Genomic DNA, 14,860 nt, shown 5'->3' with positions numbered 1-14,860 from the left:
CTGCCCTCACCTGGGAGTCTGGAAGAAGACTGTGACTTCTAGACTTCTAGGGGACACTGGGGAGTCTAGGTACCCAAAGAGAAAAATCAGGAGGAAACATGTTATTTGATTAACGCCAAGAGGCCATTGTTTATAAGTTGCACCGTTTTAAAATATGCCATTAAGAATGGAATTGGAGAACATCATTCTGAGTGAGGTTAGCCTGGCCCAAAAGACCAAAAATCGTATGTTCTCTAATGTATGGACATTAGATCAAGGGCATACACAACAATGGGATTGGACTTTGAGCACATGATAAAAGCAAGAGCACACAAGGAAGGGGTGAGGATAGGTAAGACACCTAAAAAACTAGCTAGCATTTGTTGCCCTTAACGCAGAGAAACTAAAGCAGATACCTTAAAATCAACTGAGGCCAATAGGAAGAGGGGAACAGGTACTAGAGAAAAGGTTAGATCAAAAAGAATTAACCTAGAAGGTAACACCCACGCACAGGAAATCAATGTGAGTCAATGCCCTGTATAGCTATCCTTATCTCAACCAGCAAAAACACTTGTCCCTTCCTGTTATTGCTTATACTCTCTCTACAACAAAATTAGAAATAGGGCAAAATAGTTTCTGCTGGGTATTGGGGTGGGGGGCGAGAGGGAGGGGGTGGAGTGGGTGGTAAGGGAGGGGGTGGGGGCAGGGGGGAGAAATAAACCAAGCCTTGTATGCACATATGAATAATAAAAGAAAAAGGAAAAAAAAATATGCCATTAAGAAAGAAATGTTGAGCTTGTAGGGGTTTTGCATGGCTCAAGTGTTAGAGTTCCTGCCTACCAAGTGTGAGGCCCTGAGTTCAAACCCCAGTACTGCCAAACAAAAGAAATAAAGAAATGCTGCCTGTTTGTGTGTCAGCAGTGATGTGGTGTACCCATGTTAAAAAGCCTGAAAAAAATTGGAATTTATTTGACATTTGGAATTAACAAAGTTTCATGGTTATAGAATGTTGAATGTAGGGGCTAGGTTGTGGCTCAGTGTTTGAGCCTGTTTAGCATGTGTGAAGCCCTGGTTGAATCCTCACCACCAAAGGAAAAGGAAGTAGTAAGGAGGACATTCTGAGGGTTTTCCTTTGGATGAAATGGTAATAACTGAAGAATTAGGAGTCTGCTCAGCATCATTTCACTCCTCACTGGGTCCTGGATAATTTTGGAATATTAGTGGATTTTGGCAGTGAGGGCCTGTGTAATTAAGAAGATGTTCAGATGTTTAGCTAAGTGTGGTGGTGTCTGCCTTTAATCCTGGTACTCTGGAGGCTGAGGCAGGAAGATTCTGAGTTCAAGGCCATCCTCGGCTACATAGACACTATCTCAAAAAAAAAAGGAAAAGAAAAGATGTTTTAAAATTTGTACAGTTACTCCCATGGTTGCCATCTTTTTTTTTTCCTTGGCTGAATAATAAAAATCAGATTGCTACCTTATCTAAATTCTGCCCTATCTAGTTCTCAAAGCAGGTTGTGGAGTTACTTGTATTCAGCTAGGATTTGAGTATCTGTAACATCTAAGAAAGTACAGAGTGTGAGTTTTTGTCTTAGTGTTTTTTACTTCTACTAATTTGCAAAAAGAATATTTTAGAAGACTTGGAATATACAAAAAGTCTAAAAATCTGGCACGTGGTCTTATATGCATTATTTTATTTCTGTTAAATTTGTATGTCTTAAAACATTTTCTGAGTGTAAACTCAAAGGCTGGAAACTAGTGAGATTTCCTAATCTAGAATCAAGAGCTTGTTTAGTAACTAGCCTTAGAAGATAGTCTGAAAGGGATCATCATATGAGGCCAAGGGAACTAAATAGTATTAATCCTTTATTTTTAACTTATTATTTACTTAAAAATATCTTAGTAGTAATAAAAAGAGGCACAGACCAAAAGCTGTGAGAAAACATCTCTGGTTTCACCATGGATCATTGACTCAGTGACACACTTCACATTTTAACTTAACATGAAATGGAAATAATTTAAAAATTGACAGTATGGTATAGTTTAGTGGCACACATTACTATTGGTGACATCTTGGATTCGGTGAAGTAGGTTTTTTTTTTAGAAAATGAGAAAAGTTCAGTGTTGAAGAGAGTACAGGACTTTGTAGGTTCATTTATTTATTTATTTATTTATTATTTATTTTGGCGGTAGTGGGGTTTGAACTTGGGGCCTCACTCTTGCCGGGTGAGCCACTCCACCAGTCCTGTAGGTTCTTAAATTTTGAGGAATGATTATACTAACAAAATGATTGACAAGGAGTAATTTATAAATTGTCCCTTGTCATTCTGAATCTTGCATTTTGGACATTGACTCAAGTTCATTTCAGGTGAGTAAATTTTGATAGGCTAAGTAAGTTTCGACAGCTGTTTTAATGTTTTAAAAAGGGATATTGGACATTTTTCTTAAATCCAGAGAGCTCTGTTAAATTTAGGTATTTGAGGCCCATCTGTGGGTTGTGTTTTCTGGTGTGGCACCTGTGACGGTGTGCATAGGTATAATGGTACAGTGTGTTTTAAATTATGGGTGTCTTGAAGTTCATAGTAAATTGACCAATATGGTTTATTTTCTTTACTTAGTTACAAATTAAATTTTTCCTAAGTGGAAATTTTAATTTGATAGACTTCTTTACTTCCTGAGATTACAGAGAAATAGGCCAAATTAATGTTTATTTGACTCTTAGGTTTTCACATATTACCTTCCACACCTAACAAAGCAGTTCACCTGGGTACTTGATGCCAGAGGAAGTTCTAAAACCTGCGCTTTTCCTTTGACTTCTACAAAGTAGTTACCAGAGATCTTTACTAGAGCAACACCACTGCTTACAGGGCAGTTTTTAGTAATGGCCTTTGTTAGTCTTGCTGCATGATGGCTTTCTGAAAGGGTGTGGTATTACATACGTCTTAGAGTGAGTTTTACATTTCTGATTAAGGCACACTTCTGGAGGTGCTCAAGCAAAATCAGTGCAGTTAGCCTTGAAAGTGCTGGGTGACTAGTTCACTTCAGACACATGGCATTAAACTTGGTTGACTTTTCTTGCCTTCTCTCCCACAGAGTGTCTCCTGTGTTCATGCTGCACTTCGTGGAAGGCTTACCACAGAGTGACTTGCAGCAGTACACATTTCATTTTGAGGGTGCTCTTTATCAAATAACATCCGTAATCCAGTACCAAACAAGTAATCATTTTATAACATGGAATTTAGGTGCTGATGGTAAGTGCTGAAATATTTCATAATAATAGGCATGGAAATTAATCTCTAGTGTTTTGTTTGTCTGTTTGTTTTCTTTTTAAAGAAAAAGGGGTTAACTTCTAAAAATTTCCAGCCTCTACCCTAGGTCAACAAACCAAACTTAGGGATTGGGCCCAAATATCACTATTGTTTTAAAAGCTCCCCAGTGGTTCTCGTGTGCACGTGGGGGAAAATCACTGACTTAGGCAAACTAAAGAGGCAAAGCTGTATTGAGTATGGAATAAGTAGTAGTACAGACAGGCCATGTATGAGTGGAGTCACATGAACCACGTGTTTCCTGAATAGCTTTGTGTTTGTATATAAGGGTGCCAGCGATCTCCGAACATATTTTGCACTCTTTGTAACTTAACTGTCAGAATTCATAATTCTGTTGTGACTCACACACTCAGTTCACTTTGTTTTCATCAGATACTATTTTTTTACTTTCCTACTGCATACATGCCACACCAGTGTGGAGATTTGTTGATACCAATTAATGTACACTGACACATGGTTACCTCTCAGTCAGTAGTTTATGGTTCACTCTTGGTTGTGCAGTCTCTGTGCTTTGATAATGTATGCTGACATACATTTGCCATCACAGTATCAGACAGAATAGTTGACCTTAAAAATCCTGTTGTGCTCCGCCTGTTCATTCTCTCAATTTTTTTTGATATTGAAGTTTGAACTCAGGGCTTCATGCTTGCTAGACAGGCACGTCATCACTTGAGCCACTGTGTCAGCCCCTTCTCAAAATTCCTTGTGTGCTTTTTGTTCTTGCTTTTTTTTACAGCTAAAGTTTACCATTTTTCCATTTTAAAGTTTGTAATTCATATGCACTGAGTACATTCACAGTTTGTATAACTAATACCACCATTTATTTCCAGAACTTTCTTCATGATTTTCTCTCATTAAACATTAACTCCCCATCCTCCCTGTCCCCAGCTGTTGGTAACCACTATTCTACTTTGTGTCTCTGAATTTGACAACTTTTGGTACTTCATTTAAATGGGGCCGTACATATTTGGATTTTTGCATCTAATCTGTTTCATTTAGCTTATTTTCAAGTTCATCCATGTTGTAGCATGTGTCACTTTTTCCTTTTTAAGGGTGAATAATACCCATTGAATTATCTATTAATAAAATGCCATAGACATTCGGGTTATTCCTACTCTTCAGCTATTGTGAATAATGCTGCTGTGAACATTGGTGGATAGGTTAAGTCTTGTTTTCAGTTTTTTGTGTTTATTTTTGGCTTGCTGTGCAAGTGCATTCTTCCACTTGAACCACTCCACCAGCCCCTATTTTCAGTTCTCTTTGGGTGTATACCTGCAAGTGGAATTGCCATGTCTTTTGGTGATTCTATGTTTAACTTTTGGAAGAGTGGCCAGGCTTTCCACAGCAGCATCACTATTTTACTTTCCTACCAGCAGTACACAAGATTCTAGTTTCTCTAAAACCTGCCTAATAAATAACCATTTGTGTTATTTTCCTTTTTTATAATAATTACCCTAATGAATGCCTTTTCTCCCTTTCTTTTCTAAGGAGTAATTTAAACACATTACTTCCTTACTTCTCATTCTCATTCATACTTTAGTCCACTAGACAATGACTCCTCTTCTGGAAATTGTACAGGCAAAAGTGACTGCCAGGAACCAAATGGTTATAAATAATGGACCTTTGCAGGTCTTGTCTCAGTACTTTAGAATTTGATACCATAGACTGCTCCTAATCCTTAAATGCTTGTCATTCTCATTCTCACTTGATAACAAGAAGAAAAAACTTAAAAATAAAAATGGAAGCTGGGTGTGATGGTGCACACCAGAAGGCTTGAGGCAGGAGATGGAGGGTCTGAGCAGCCTGGGCTATCTAGCCAGCTCCAGAGTTCCAGACTGTCTGGACTTGACTATATAAGTGAAACACTATGTATCTGGGGTGACACACTTACCTTGAAAATTTTAATTCATGTATATGGAGCGACTTGGTCTATTTTCTGATGTTGTTGGATAAATTATGTGATTCTGTATTGTATGTTCCAAAAGTTAATTCTGTCTTGATTTTTTTTATGAATATTTTTAGGGAAGAGTATAAACTGTCCAGAAAACTACCCCAGATTTTCAGATATCTGCATAAGTTACTCTATCACTTTTGGCATCCAGATAACATTTCGTAGAGAATGGTGATAAGAATAAAGTCATGTTTCAGAGACCAGAAGAAAGTGAAGATAGGATGATTTGAGAATGCTAACCTCTTTGGCTTTCTTTCCCATCCCCTAGGAAGTTGGCTGGAATGTGATGACTTAAAAGGTTCATGTGCTAAAAGGCATGAGAAATTTGAAGTTCCTGCTTCTGAGGTACATATTGTTATTTGGGAAAGAAAAACATCCCAAGTGACAGCTAAAGAAGCTGTCTGCTTTCCACTCAAGAAGCCCAGTGATGAGCAGGCGTTCAGTGAGGTGATACCAGCATCTCCAGCACTGTGTTCTGTGGGTGAGGCTGCCCCGGCCGAAACCGCAGTCATTCACCCCCCACATACCTCAGTTGCTCCTCCTACTCTTCCACAGGACAAAACTGTAGCTCACAGAGATTGTGTACCTTCTAGTCCAAAATATTTGGATGACAATAATATTTTATCTTTGACACTTGAAGGAACTATCCAGAAAACTGCCTCTGTTTTCCAGATTAACTCCAAAGATTTCCTATTAGAAAACAAACCTGTGGCAGAAAATATAGGACTTGTCAAAACAAATACTTTGCAATTACAAGAATCACTAATGTCTTCTTCAGTGTCTGCTCCGTGTAAAGAAAAGCTTATCCAAGCCCAATTTGTGGATTTAAGCTTCCCAATTCAGATAGTAAATACAAACACAAATAGAGAACAGCCGAATACAAAAGATACTGCAGTTTCAAAATCTGTGAATACCGTTCATGCTGCTGATGTTGTTCAGGGAGTGAGATGGGTGGAAGCTCAGCAGGATGCTCAATTGCAACAGTTCTTTCCATTAAAACATGAGAAATTAGAACCAGACAGCAACAATAAACAGTACCATCCATCTCGGGTACCTAATTTGAAGAAAAGAGAAACCACAGCAGCTCCTCAAACTGTAACAGCTAAGTCATCCCAGAATCAGGCACCAAAAGAAAATCAAAAGAAACCTTTTGTGGGAAGTTGGGTGAAAGGCCTATTAAGCAGAGGTGCTTCTTTTATGCCACCTTGTGTTTCAGCTCAGAATAGAAACACTTTAACTGATTTGCAGCCTTCAGTTAAGGGGGCAAATAATTTTGGTGGCTTTAAAACTAAAGGTGTAAGCCGAAAGGCTAACCGGGCATCCAGGAAAGCTGACAGGTGTGCAGGTAAGCCTCATCCCATCAGCAGCAGCCTTCCACTAGGTCTTCTGCCATCAGGAAGCAAAGCTCCTCATCTTCATGCTGGGGAGAATGCTGCTTCAGAACTTTTGAAGAAGCAGGAAAGCACCACACATGGTGCTCACCTCAACGGACATCCTCACGGAAGCGAAAATGGCCAAGGAGAGTCGGTGGAAGGTCAGATTCATAAACTTCGTCTAAAACTTCTTAAAAAACTAAAGGCAAAAAAGAAGAAATTAGCTGCTCTTACCTCTTCCCCCCAAAGTGGAACACCTCCAAGTGAAAATTCAGAGCATGTGTCCCATTGTGGGTCTCCAAATGATTGTGAATCAATAGAAGACTTGTTAAATGAACTTCAGCATCAAATTGATATTGCAGATAAGTCTGGATGTACCACTGTTCCTAGTGTTTCCTCATATAGTAGTCAGACCCATGAAGAAATTTTAGCAGAATTATTGTCTCCTACAACTGTTCCAACAGAGCTCTCAGAAAATGCTGAGGCTGACTTTAGGTATTTGGAAATGGGAGGTAACCATATTCCAGCACCAGTACCTAGTGAGTTAAACAGCATGCTCCAAAATACACATCTGAAACAGGACCATAACTATTGCAGCCCCACCAAGAGAAACCAGTATGAGGTTCAGCCAGACTCACTGACAAATAATACCTGCATGAGAACATTAAACTTGGAGAGTCCCTTGAAGACCGATATTTTTGATGAGTTTTTTTCTACTTCACTAAGTTCTTTAGCAAATGACACATTAGACATACCTCATTTTGATGAATATTTGTTTGAGAATTGCTGAATGCTTATTAACTCTTTAATATTTATTGTTCCAGAAAAACTTGTGTTTTCAGATAGTTTTATACACTGGCCTGTGTAATAACCATGAATAAAATGTCAGCTGCTGAAAGTTTTACCTTTGATTCTGCCCATGAAGCATGTTACCTGTTTTACATATTAAAATCATGAGGAATGTGTTCTTTATTTGTTTCATTTTGTACTTGTAAGAGAATGAGGATTTCAGGATGTTAAAGATGAAAAGTCTAGTTTCTGGCAATTTGTACAGCTGGTTGCATTCAATTTCCACATTCTAAGTTTTGGTTCTGTTGGTTCAAGAGAAAAACTAGTTTATACAAACAAATTGTTATATATACAGTATGATTGCGTGACAGTTTTGCTTCTGATTCAACCTAAGCCTGTTTCGTGCACCAGCACAGTGTTGTGGAACAGAAACTTGACAGCACCACTTGTCTCTTCTCTTCATAAAAAGAATGACAGGAGCCGGGTGCCAGAAGACTGAGATCAGGAGGATTGTGGTTCAAGACCAGCTGGGTCAAATAGTTCTCAAAACCCCATCTCCAAAATAGAACAGAAATGGACTGGAGGTGTGGCTTAAGCAATAGTGAGTTTAAACCCCAGTCCCACCAAAAAAAAAAAAAAGGAAACTCATTACTAGAACTTTGAGTAATCATAAGTGATCAACAAATGATCTATTACAGGAAAAGTGAACTTTTTGTGGCAATGTGCAAAATGTTTACATGTTACTGTAAATACCCTGTTTTTCTAACACTAATTTCTGTGACTGAAGTAGGATACCAGCTGCCAGTTCTGCTTTGGGGAGAATGATAAGGCTTGCTACACGTTGGGTTCTATTATATACAAAATGCTGATTAATTTAAAACTCAACCTTTAGTCTGGGTGGAGCTCAGTGGTGGAGCACTTAACTTGCATATGGGAGCCTCTGGGCTCATCCCCAGCACTCCCAACAAATAAGAAAACACTTCTGTGAATGAGGTAATTTTTTAGGACATTTTTCATGTCCACAGGATGTAACTGGCAACTATAGCAGTTAGCGTTGCCACGTGTTCCACTTCTCAGGTTTCATTTAAGTTCAGGTGCCCAAACAGTATATCCATTGCAGGAATTTGAGTTAACCTTGACCTTAAGGGTGGCAGTCAGTAGTAAAATTCTTTGCCGAAGACTCAGTACTTCATAATTTATTTTCCAAACTTACTCCCAAATCATTGTTTTTCCTAATTATAAAAGTAGTGTTAAAAGAAAAATGGATTTTGGCTCATCCTTCTTAATATTAGTGATAACTACTATAAATAGTCTCATGTTTTTATACACATAGTCTTTTTAAATGAGATTGTTTTACCTATTTGTGTGATGTGCTTTTACTTTAATCATTTTTCCATATCACATAGTTTTGGATACTGCTTTTGAGACAGGGTCTTACCATGTAGCTCAGGCTAGCCTCAAAGTTTTAGATCCTCCTGTACCAGCCTTCCAGATTCTGGGATTGCAGGCATATACCACCAGGCCTGCTTGGACATCTTTTTGCTGAATGTTACACTGTGTATAATTATTATTTTGCTAGTCTTTTTAGATTTCAGGTGATTTATACAGTTTTGCTATTGTTAGTTTTGCTGCAGGCAGTTAACCTTGATCAGGTTTTGCACAGATCCAATTTTTAATTTTGGGGATTAGAATTGCGAGGTCAGAGAACGTGCACATTGAAAAACTTATGATTGCATGGTGGCAACACTGGGTCCTTGGCAACGCTGCATTGGGGGCAGGGGGAACCAGCCTTGGCCTTTTGTTTATATTTCCATGGTTACTATTGGGGCTGAAACTCTACTGGCCAGTTGAGTTTCTTCAAGGAAATTTTTTGTTCATCCTTTTTATTACTCATTTAGCAAGTATTTTTAATTGCTGTTAAGTGCCCAGCACTGTTTATAAGCCTGAGATAAGGCAGTAAAATAAAAGGAAATTCTTGCTCCTTAGTAATTTGTTTTTCAAACAAGGAGATAAGTTAGGTGGGAATAGGAGATAACATACAATTGATTCTTGACATTTTTGGGAGTCATGATCTATTAAGTCACCATGAACGTTGAGTTAGAAAATACTGAACCATTGCTTCTAGGGAAATACAGGGTATGATCCCGTGAGCCTCTGGTCACAATCTTTTTGTTGACCAGTTCATAACCTTGTTTCTGTTCACAGATAACCTTATTTAATTTTAATGTTGATTCATTAACATTGAACTTGTGACCAGCAGCACTGTAACTCAGGCCTGAGTGAAACTTAGCTAACATGGTTTTCCTGAAGGCCATCACAGCTACCCTGTGCATAGGAACATTAGATAGCACTTGAGCACTTTTAAACAGTAAAATCATGAACAATAACCACAGAAATGTGAAAAGCATGCCACTAAATGGAACATAAGAAAAACCCACTTCGTTTACAGTATGAAAGCTGAAATACAGAGCCTGAGTGTTGAGGCCCTGAGTTGAAACCCCAGTACCGCAAAAAAAAAAAAAAAAGAACAAGTTTACATACAGAGTTCAGACTGGGGTGGTAACTGGAGATTTTCAGAAGTAGCTGGATTACTGTTGAATTTGAAAAGTAGAGCTGATGGGATGTGTTGATGAATCGTGGATAGAAAGGAAATCAAAGATGAGCCTCAGGTTTTGTGCCTGAGCTAGTGGGTTGTGTGGTGTTTTCTGAGATGATACAGATGGGTTGGAAAGAATGGAAAAAAGTTAATTCAATTTGGGGTGTGAGATTCCTGTTTGACTCCAGATGGAGATAATTTAGTAAGAAGATGCATCTGGAATGCTGGTGGAGCTCAGGAGAGACAGACACTGGAGACAGTCATTTGAGAATTATGAATGCATGATCATTTTTAATGCGATGAGATAGGATGGGGTTACTGAGGGAGTTAAAACAGCTGTGGGGAGCAAAAGGGATGGTAAGAGGAAAACAGGACACGTATGGTGCCTCAAAAATCAAAGGAAGAGCACTTGGAAGGAGGGGTAGGCGAAAAGTAGGAGTAATATGAGGGCTGAGAACTGACCAGGGGCTCATGAGGGAGGGAAGAGAGAAGGTGGAGCTACAGGAACCAGGGCCTCACCCCTGCTAGGCAAGTGTTTTACCCTAAGTAGCATCCCAGCCCTAGTCTTACCTTTTTTTAGTGAAAGTGTTAGTAAAGTTTATTAAAACAATACACTTTGACTAGACGAGAGTGGATTGTCTCTAGGGTAAGAATGACAACATTAGCCTTTGGGGTTTGAGTATTTGAGATTCCCAGTGAGAAATTCCTTTCCTTAGGTCCAGCCTACAAGATTGAGGTCGCAGGTAAGCAACAGTGTCGTGAGGCTGTAGGTTTACATAATTGCAATATACAGGTTCCACCTGACCACTAGGTAGACCCACTTTTTAAAAAATTTTTCCTGGTGCTTGTTGGGGGAATCTGAGGTCAAGGTTTTTGTTACTGTCTGAGGTGAAAGATGTTAACAGTATGTCGTGTGAGCCTGCCTGAGTGTTCTTTGATGAGAGAGCAGGTGCTCTCTACACTGGATGGAATCCAGTGTAGAAAAAGAAGAGGATGTGACCTTAATTAGGAGCTAGAAGAATTTATCAGTTTAGTGCTAGGGAAGACTTTGCAAAGGTACCAACATTATGACAGACGAGAAAGGAATGAAGCCTCTTTTGTTCTCTTGGGGAAACTGATCAGCTGCTGAGGATTGAAGGGAGGAGGAGTTGGAGGCTGAAGAGAGGTTTGAAGAATCAGTCTGGAAGAGAGGAGAGAAACTCCAATAGGGACATGTTGGGGACTTGCTGAGCTGTGCAGAGAGCCCGCTGGGGGGCTACAGTCTTAAACTGAGACCAGCTACGTTTTTTATTTTTTGTCTCCTTCACCCTATGTTTAGCTGCTTAGATAGAAATCAGAGAATATGCAAGAAGTTGGATTTAGCCAAAGTGGAGGAATTACTGAGACAGATGGAGGAGAAGAGGAATTAAGATTTTGTGTTGGGTAATGTTACAGTTTGGACCTGCAGTGTTCCCCAAAGGCCCATGTACTGAAGGCTTGGTCTCCAACTTTGCCCTGTTAGGATGTGGTAGAATCTTTAAGAGGCATAGCCCAGTGGGAGGTCTTTAGGTCATTGGAGGTGTGCCTGTGATGGGGGTAGTGGGACATCGGCCCCTTCCCCTTCCTCCCTTTGCTCCTTGGTCATGAGGTGACAGCTTTTTGTCCCTCCACACAATTCTACACTGAGGTGCTGCTTTGCCGTAGCCCTCAGTGACACAGCCAATGAATCATGGACTGAAACCTTTGAACTATAAGCCAAAATAAACTTTTTCTTTTTTAAATATTGGTTATCTGTTACAGAAACAAAGCTGACTGACACAGGTACTGTAAATGGATAAAGAGAGTAATTTAAAAGCATGGCAAATCTTGATGTGTGGGTGGAAGGTTCCAAGAGTACCTACGTGGGTCTAGTGGAGAAAGTAAGCAGGTTAGAACGTGGTGGACTTGAAATTAAGCTTTTACTGATAATGAGAAGGTCCAAAGTATGAGGAGGAAGGCACATGGCTGAGGTTGTATGAGTCCACAAAGAAAAGTGAGATGGAGGAGTGAAGAAACCAGGGTGATGCTTGCATTGTCTTCATGGAAGCCGAGGCAATCTAGACGGTAACAGGATAACCTGTGTGCCAGGACCTCTCACCCTCAAGGAAAGATGGGATATGGTCAACACTCTGTGGGTTCCACATCTGTGAGTTCAGCCAACCTCAGATGGAAAATAATCATGAGAAATGTTATCTATCGAATATGTGCAGATTTTTTTCTCATTCCCCCAACACACAGCATAACAACTATTTCCATGACATTCACATTGTATTTGGCATCATAGGGACTTGGTAGGACTGTGTGTGGGGGCTCATGCCTGTAATTCCAGCTACTTGACAGTCAAAGATCGGGACGAGCACAGTTTGAGGCCAGTCTTGGCAAAAAGATACTGAGACCCCACTTCAAAAGCGAGCTGGAAATTCTTGCAAGGATGCTGGGTGCTGGGTGGGGGGAGGAACCATTACACATGTTGGTGGGGTAAATCAGTGCAGCAACTACGGCAATCAGTGCAGCAACTACGGCGATCAGTGTGACGGTTCCTCGAGCAACTGAAATAGTTACTTGATACTGCTGTATCACTTGGGTATGTATCCTAAGGAAAGTAAATCAGTGCTCAGTAGAGACACCTGCACACGCATGTTTACAGCAGCACTGTAAGCATGTAGTCACAATAGTCAAGCTATGGATTCTGCCTAGGTGCCTACCAACCGATGACTAAAAAAATAAATGTGCTACATGTTTACAATAGAGTATTCAGCCTTAAAGAAGAATGAAGTTGCTGCAGGAAAATGGATGGAACTGGAGATCATGTTAAGTGACACAAATCAAGCTCACGTTTTCGCTCATATCTGGAATCTAGACATAAAAGTGACAGTGTAAAAGGGTGACTGGGATGAAAGGGATGGGGGGTGAATCTGATAGAAGTATATTTAAAATGAAGCGGCTCACGCCTGTAATCCTAGCTACTGAGGAGGCAGAGATCAGGAGGAAGATCCTGGTTTGAAGCCAGTCCAGGCAAATAGTTCGAGAGACCCTATCTTAAAAAAAACTTCACAGAAAAGGGCTGGTGGAGTGGCTCAAGTGGTAAGACCGCCAGCCTTGCAAATGTGAGGCCCTGAGTTCAAACCCCAGTATCACGAGAAGAAAATAGCATAATGAAACCCACTAAAAGCTGTTGAAAAGGAGTGGGGAAGAGGGACAGGTTAAGAAAGAGTAAAAGGGAGGTAAGTTTATATAAATATCACAATGAAAGCCCTTTGTAAAATTAATTTCTCCTAATAAAATATTAAAAAACAAAAGCTGGACTAAGTGGTGTACACCTGTAATCTCGGAGTATCCATGTCTTTATCCAAGCAAAAATTCGAGACCCTACTTGAAAAAGCAAGAAAGGGCTGGGGGACGGGTGTGGCCCAAGTGGTAGCCTGCCTAGCAAGCATAAGACCCTGAGTTCAAACTTAGATATTAAGCTTGGTCATTTGCCAATTTGTCTCCAGATCATTATTTTTTTTTGTTTTCTGAGACAGGATCTCACTGTGTAACCCAGTCTGGCCTTGAATTCAGAATCCGTGATCTTGCCTCAGCCTCCAGAGTACTGGGATTACAGACATGTGCCACCATGCCTGGCTTAGGTTATCATTTTTAATGTTTTGATGTATAGAAATTTTATATTATTTTATAGTCTTTTCCTTTTGATATAATGTATTAGCAAAGTTTTAACCCCCCTCCAAAACACAAATATTTACGTGTATTTCCTAATGAAATTGGGCTTCTTTTTTGTGTGTGTGAATCTTTATTTGGAATGTATTTTGATGTGTAATGTTCAGGTTTCTATTTTTTCCTATTTTTCCCAAGTAATAAAGTTATTGTTTGAACACTACTTATTGAAAAATGCTATTCTTTAACCATTCAGAATACATCATTCACATCTTTTGCACAAACAAGCTAACACTAAACTACATCCCCAGCCCTTGTTTTGGGGGACAGGGTCTCACTATGTAGCTTAGACCCTTAAACTTGTGCCATTCCTGCCTCTAACTCCTGAGTGCTGGAATTACTGGTGTGTACCACCATAAATTTACCATGTGGTTTTATTGCTAGGATTTTTGGGGGTGAAGGCAGGGTGCTGAGGGTTGAACCTAGGGCCTTGTACATGTAGGCAGGTGCTCTGCCACTGAGTCACATCCCCATCGTTCTCTGTTTAATTCCCATAGTATTTCGAAATTACTGAGAAAAAATGTAGTGATCTGTTATCAAATGCCAATTGAAAAGTAAATACAATGATTCAATACCAATTTTTCAGAAAAACAAGGCAAGGAGGAAAGTCCACTAAATCTTAACTAAGTTTTCATCCACTTAATTATCACAATAATGCATTCTGCAAGCCTTTTTTTTTTTTTTTCCTTGCAGTCCTGGGCTTGAACTCAGGGTCTTGAACTTTTGACCATTTGAGCCACTCCACTAGCCCTTTTTTGTGATGGGTTTTTCGAGATAGGGTCTCACAAGCTATTTGCCGGGATACCCTCAAACTGCTGTCTTCCTGAGTAGCTAGGATTAGAGGCATGAACCACTGACAACCAGCACATTCTGTGTGTCTTAAAAGGAGTATGAAGAGTGAAAAATGCAAGGTATTAGAGTTTTGCTGGGTACTGCAGAAGCCAGCCAAATGAACTGTCTTCTCCAACCTTAGAGTCTGGGGACCAACAGATGTGCTGTGGCAGGGGAGGAAGATGCTGCAGGAGTTCATGGCAGCAAAAGTAAAACAAAGCTGGTGGATTAGAGAAAACATCTGAAGCAGTGACACTGAACTCATGACTTCAGTCTGAGCAGTT

At 39.8% G+C, this 14,860-nt stretch overlaps 1 protein-coding gene across 3 annotated transcripts in view; it reads left to right on the top strand.

The window, feature by feature from the left end:
* Nucleotides 1-7,593, top strand: part of Uspl1 (ubiquitin specific peptidase like 1) — a 36,436-nt gene extending 28,843 nt beyond the window's left edge. For all 3 annotated transcript variants that reach the window (XM_020175182.2, XM_074043609.1, XM_020175187.2), the window contains 2 exons: nucleotides 3,072-3,229; nucleotides 5,524-7,593. In XM_020175182.2, the coding sequence (XP_020030771.2) occupies nucleotides 3,072-3,229; nucleotides 5,524-7,418 (2,053 nt within the window). In that variant the 3' untranslated portion in view covers nucleotides 7,419-7,593. The remainder of the gene's footprint in view (nucleotides 1-3,071; nucleotides 3,230-5,523) is intronic.
* Nucleotides 7,594-14,860: the final 7,267 nt, after the last annotated feature.

Source organism: Castor canadensis, chromosome 10 (assembly GCF_047511655.1).
Source record: "Castor canadensis chromosome 10, mCasCan1.hap1v2, whole genome shotgun sequence".
Taxonomy (NCBI): Eukaryota; Metazoa; Chordata; class Mammalia; order Rodentia; family Castoridae; genus Castor; species Castor canadensis.
The sequence above is the reverse complement of the archived record's forward strand: the minus strand, read 5'-3'. Positions and strand labels throughout refer to the sequence as shown.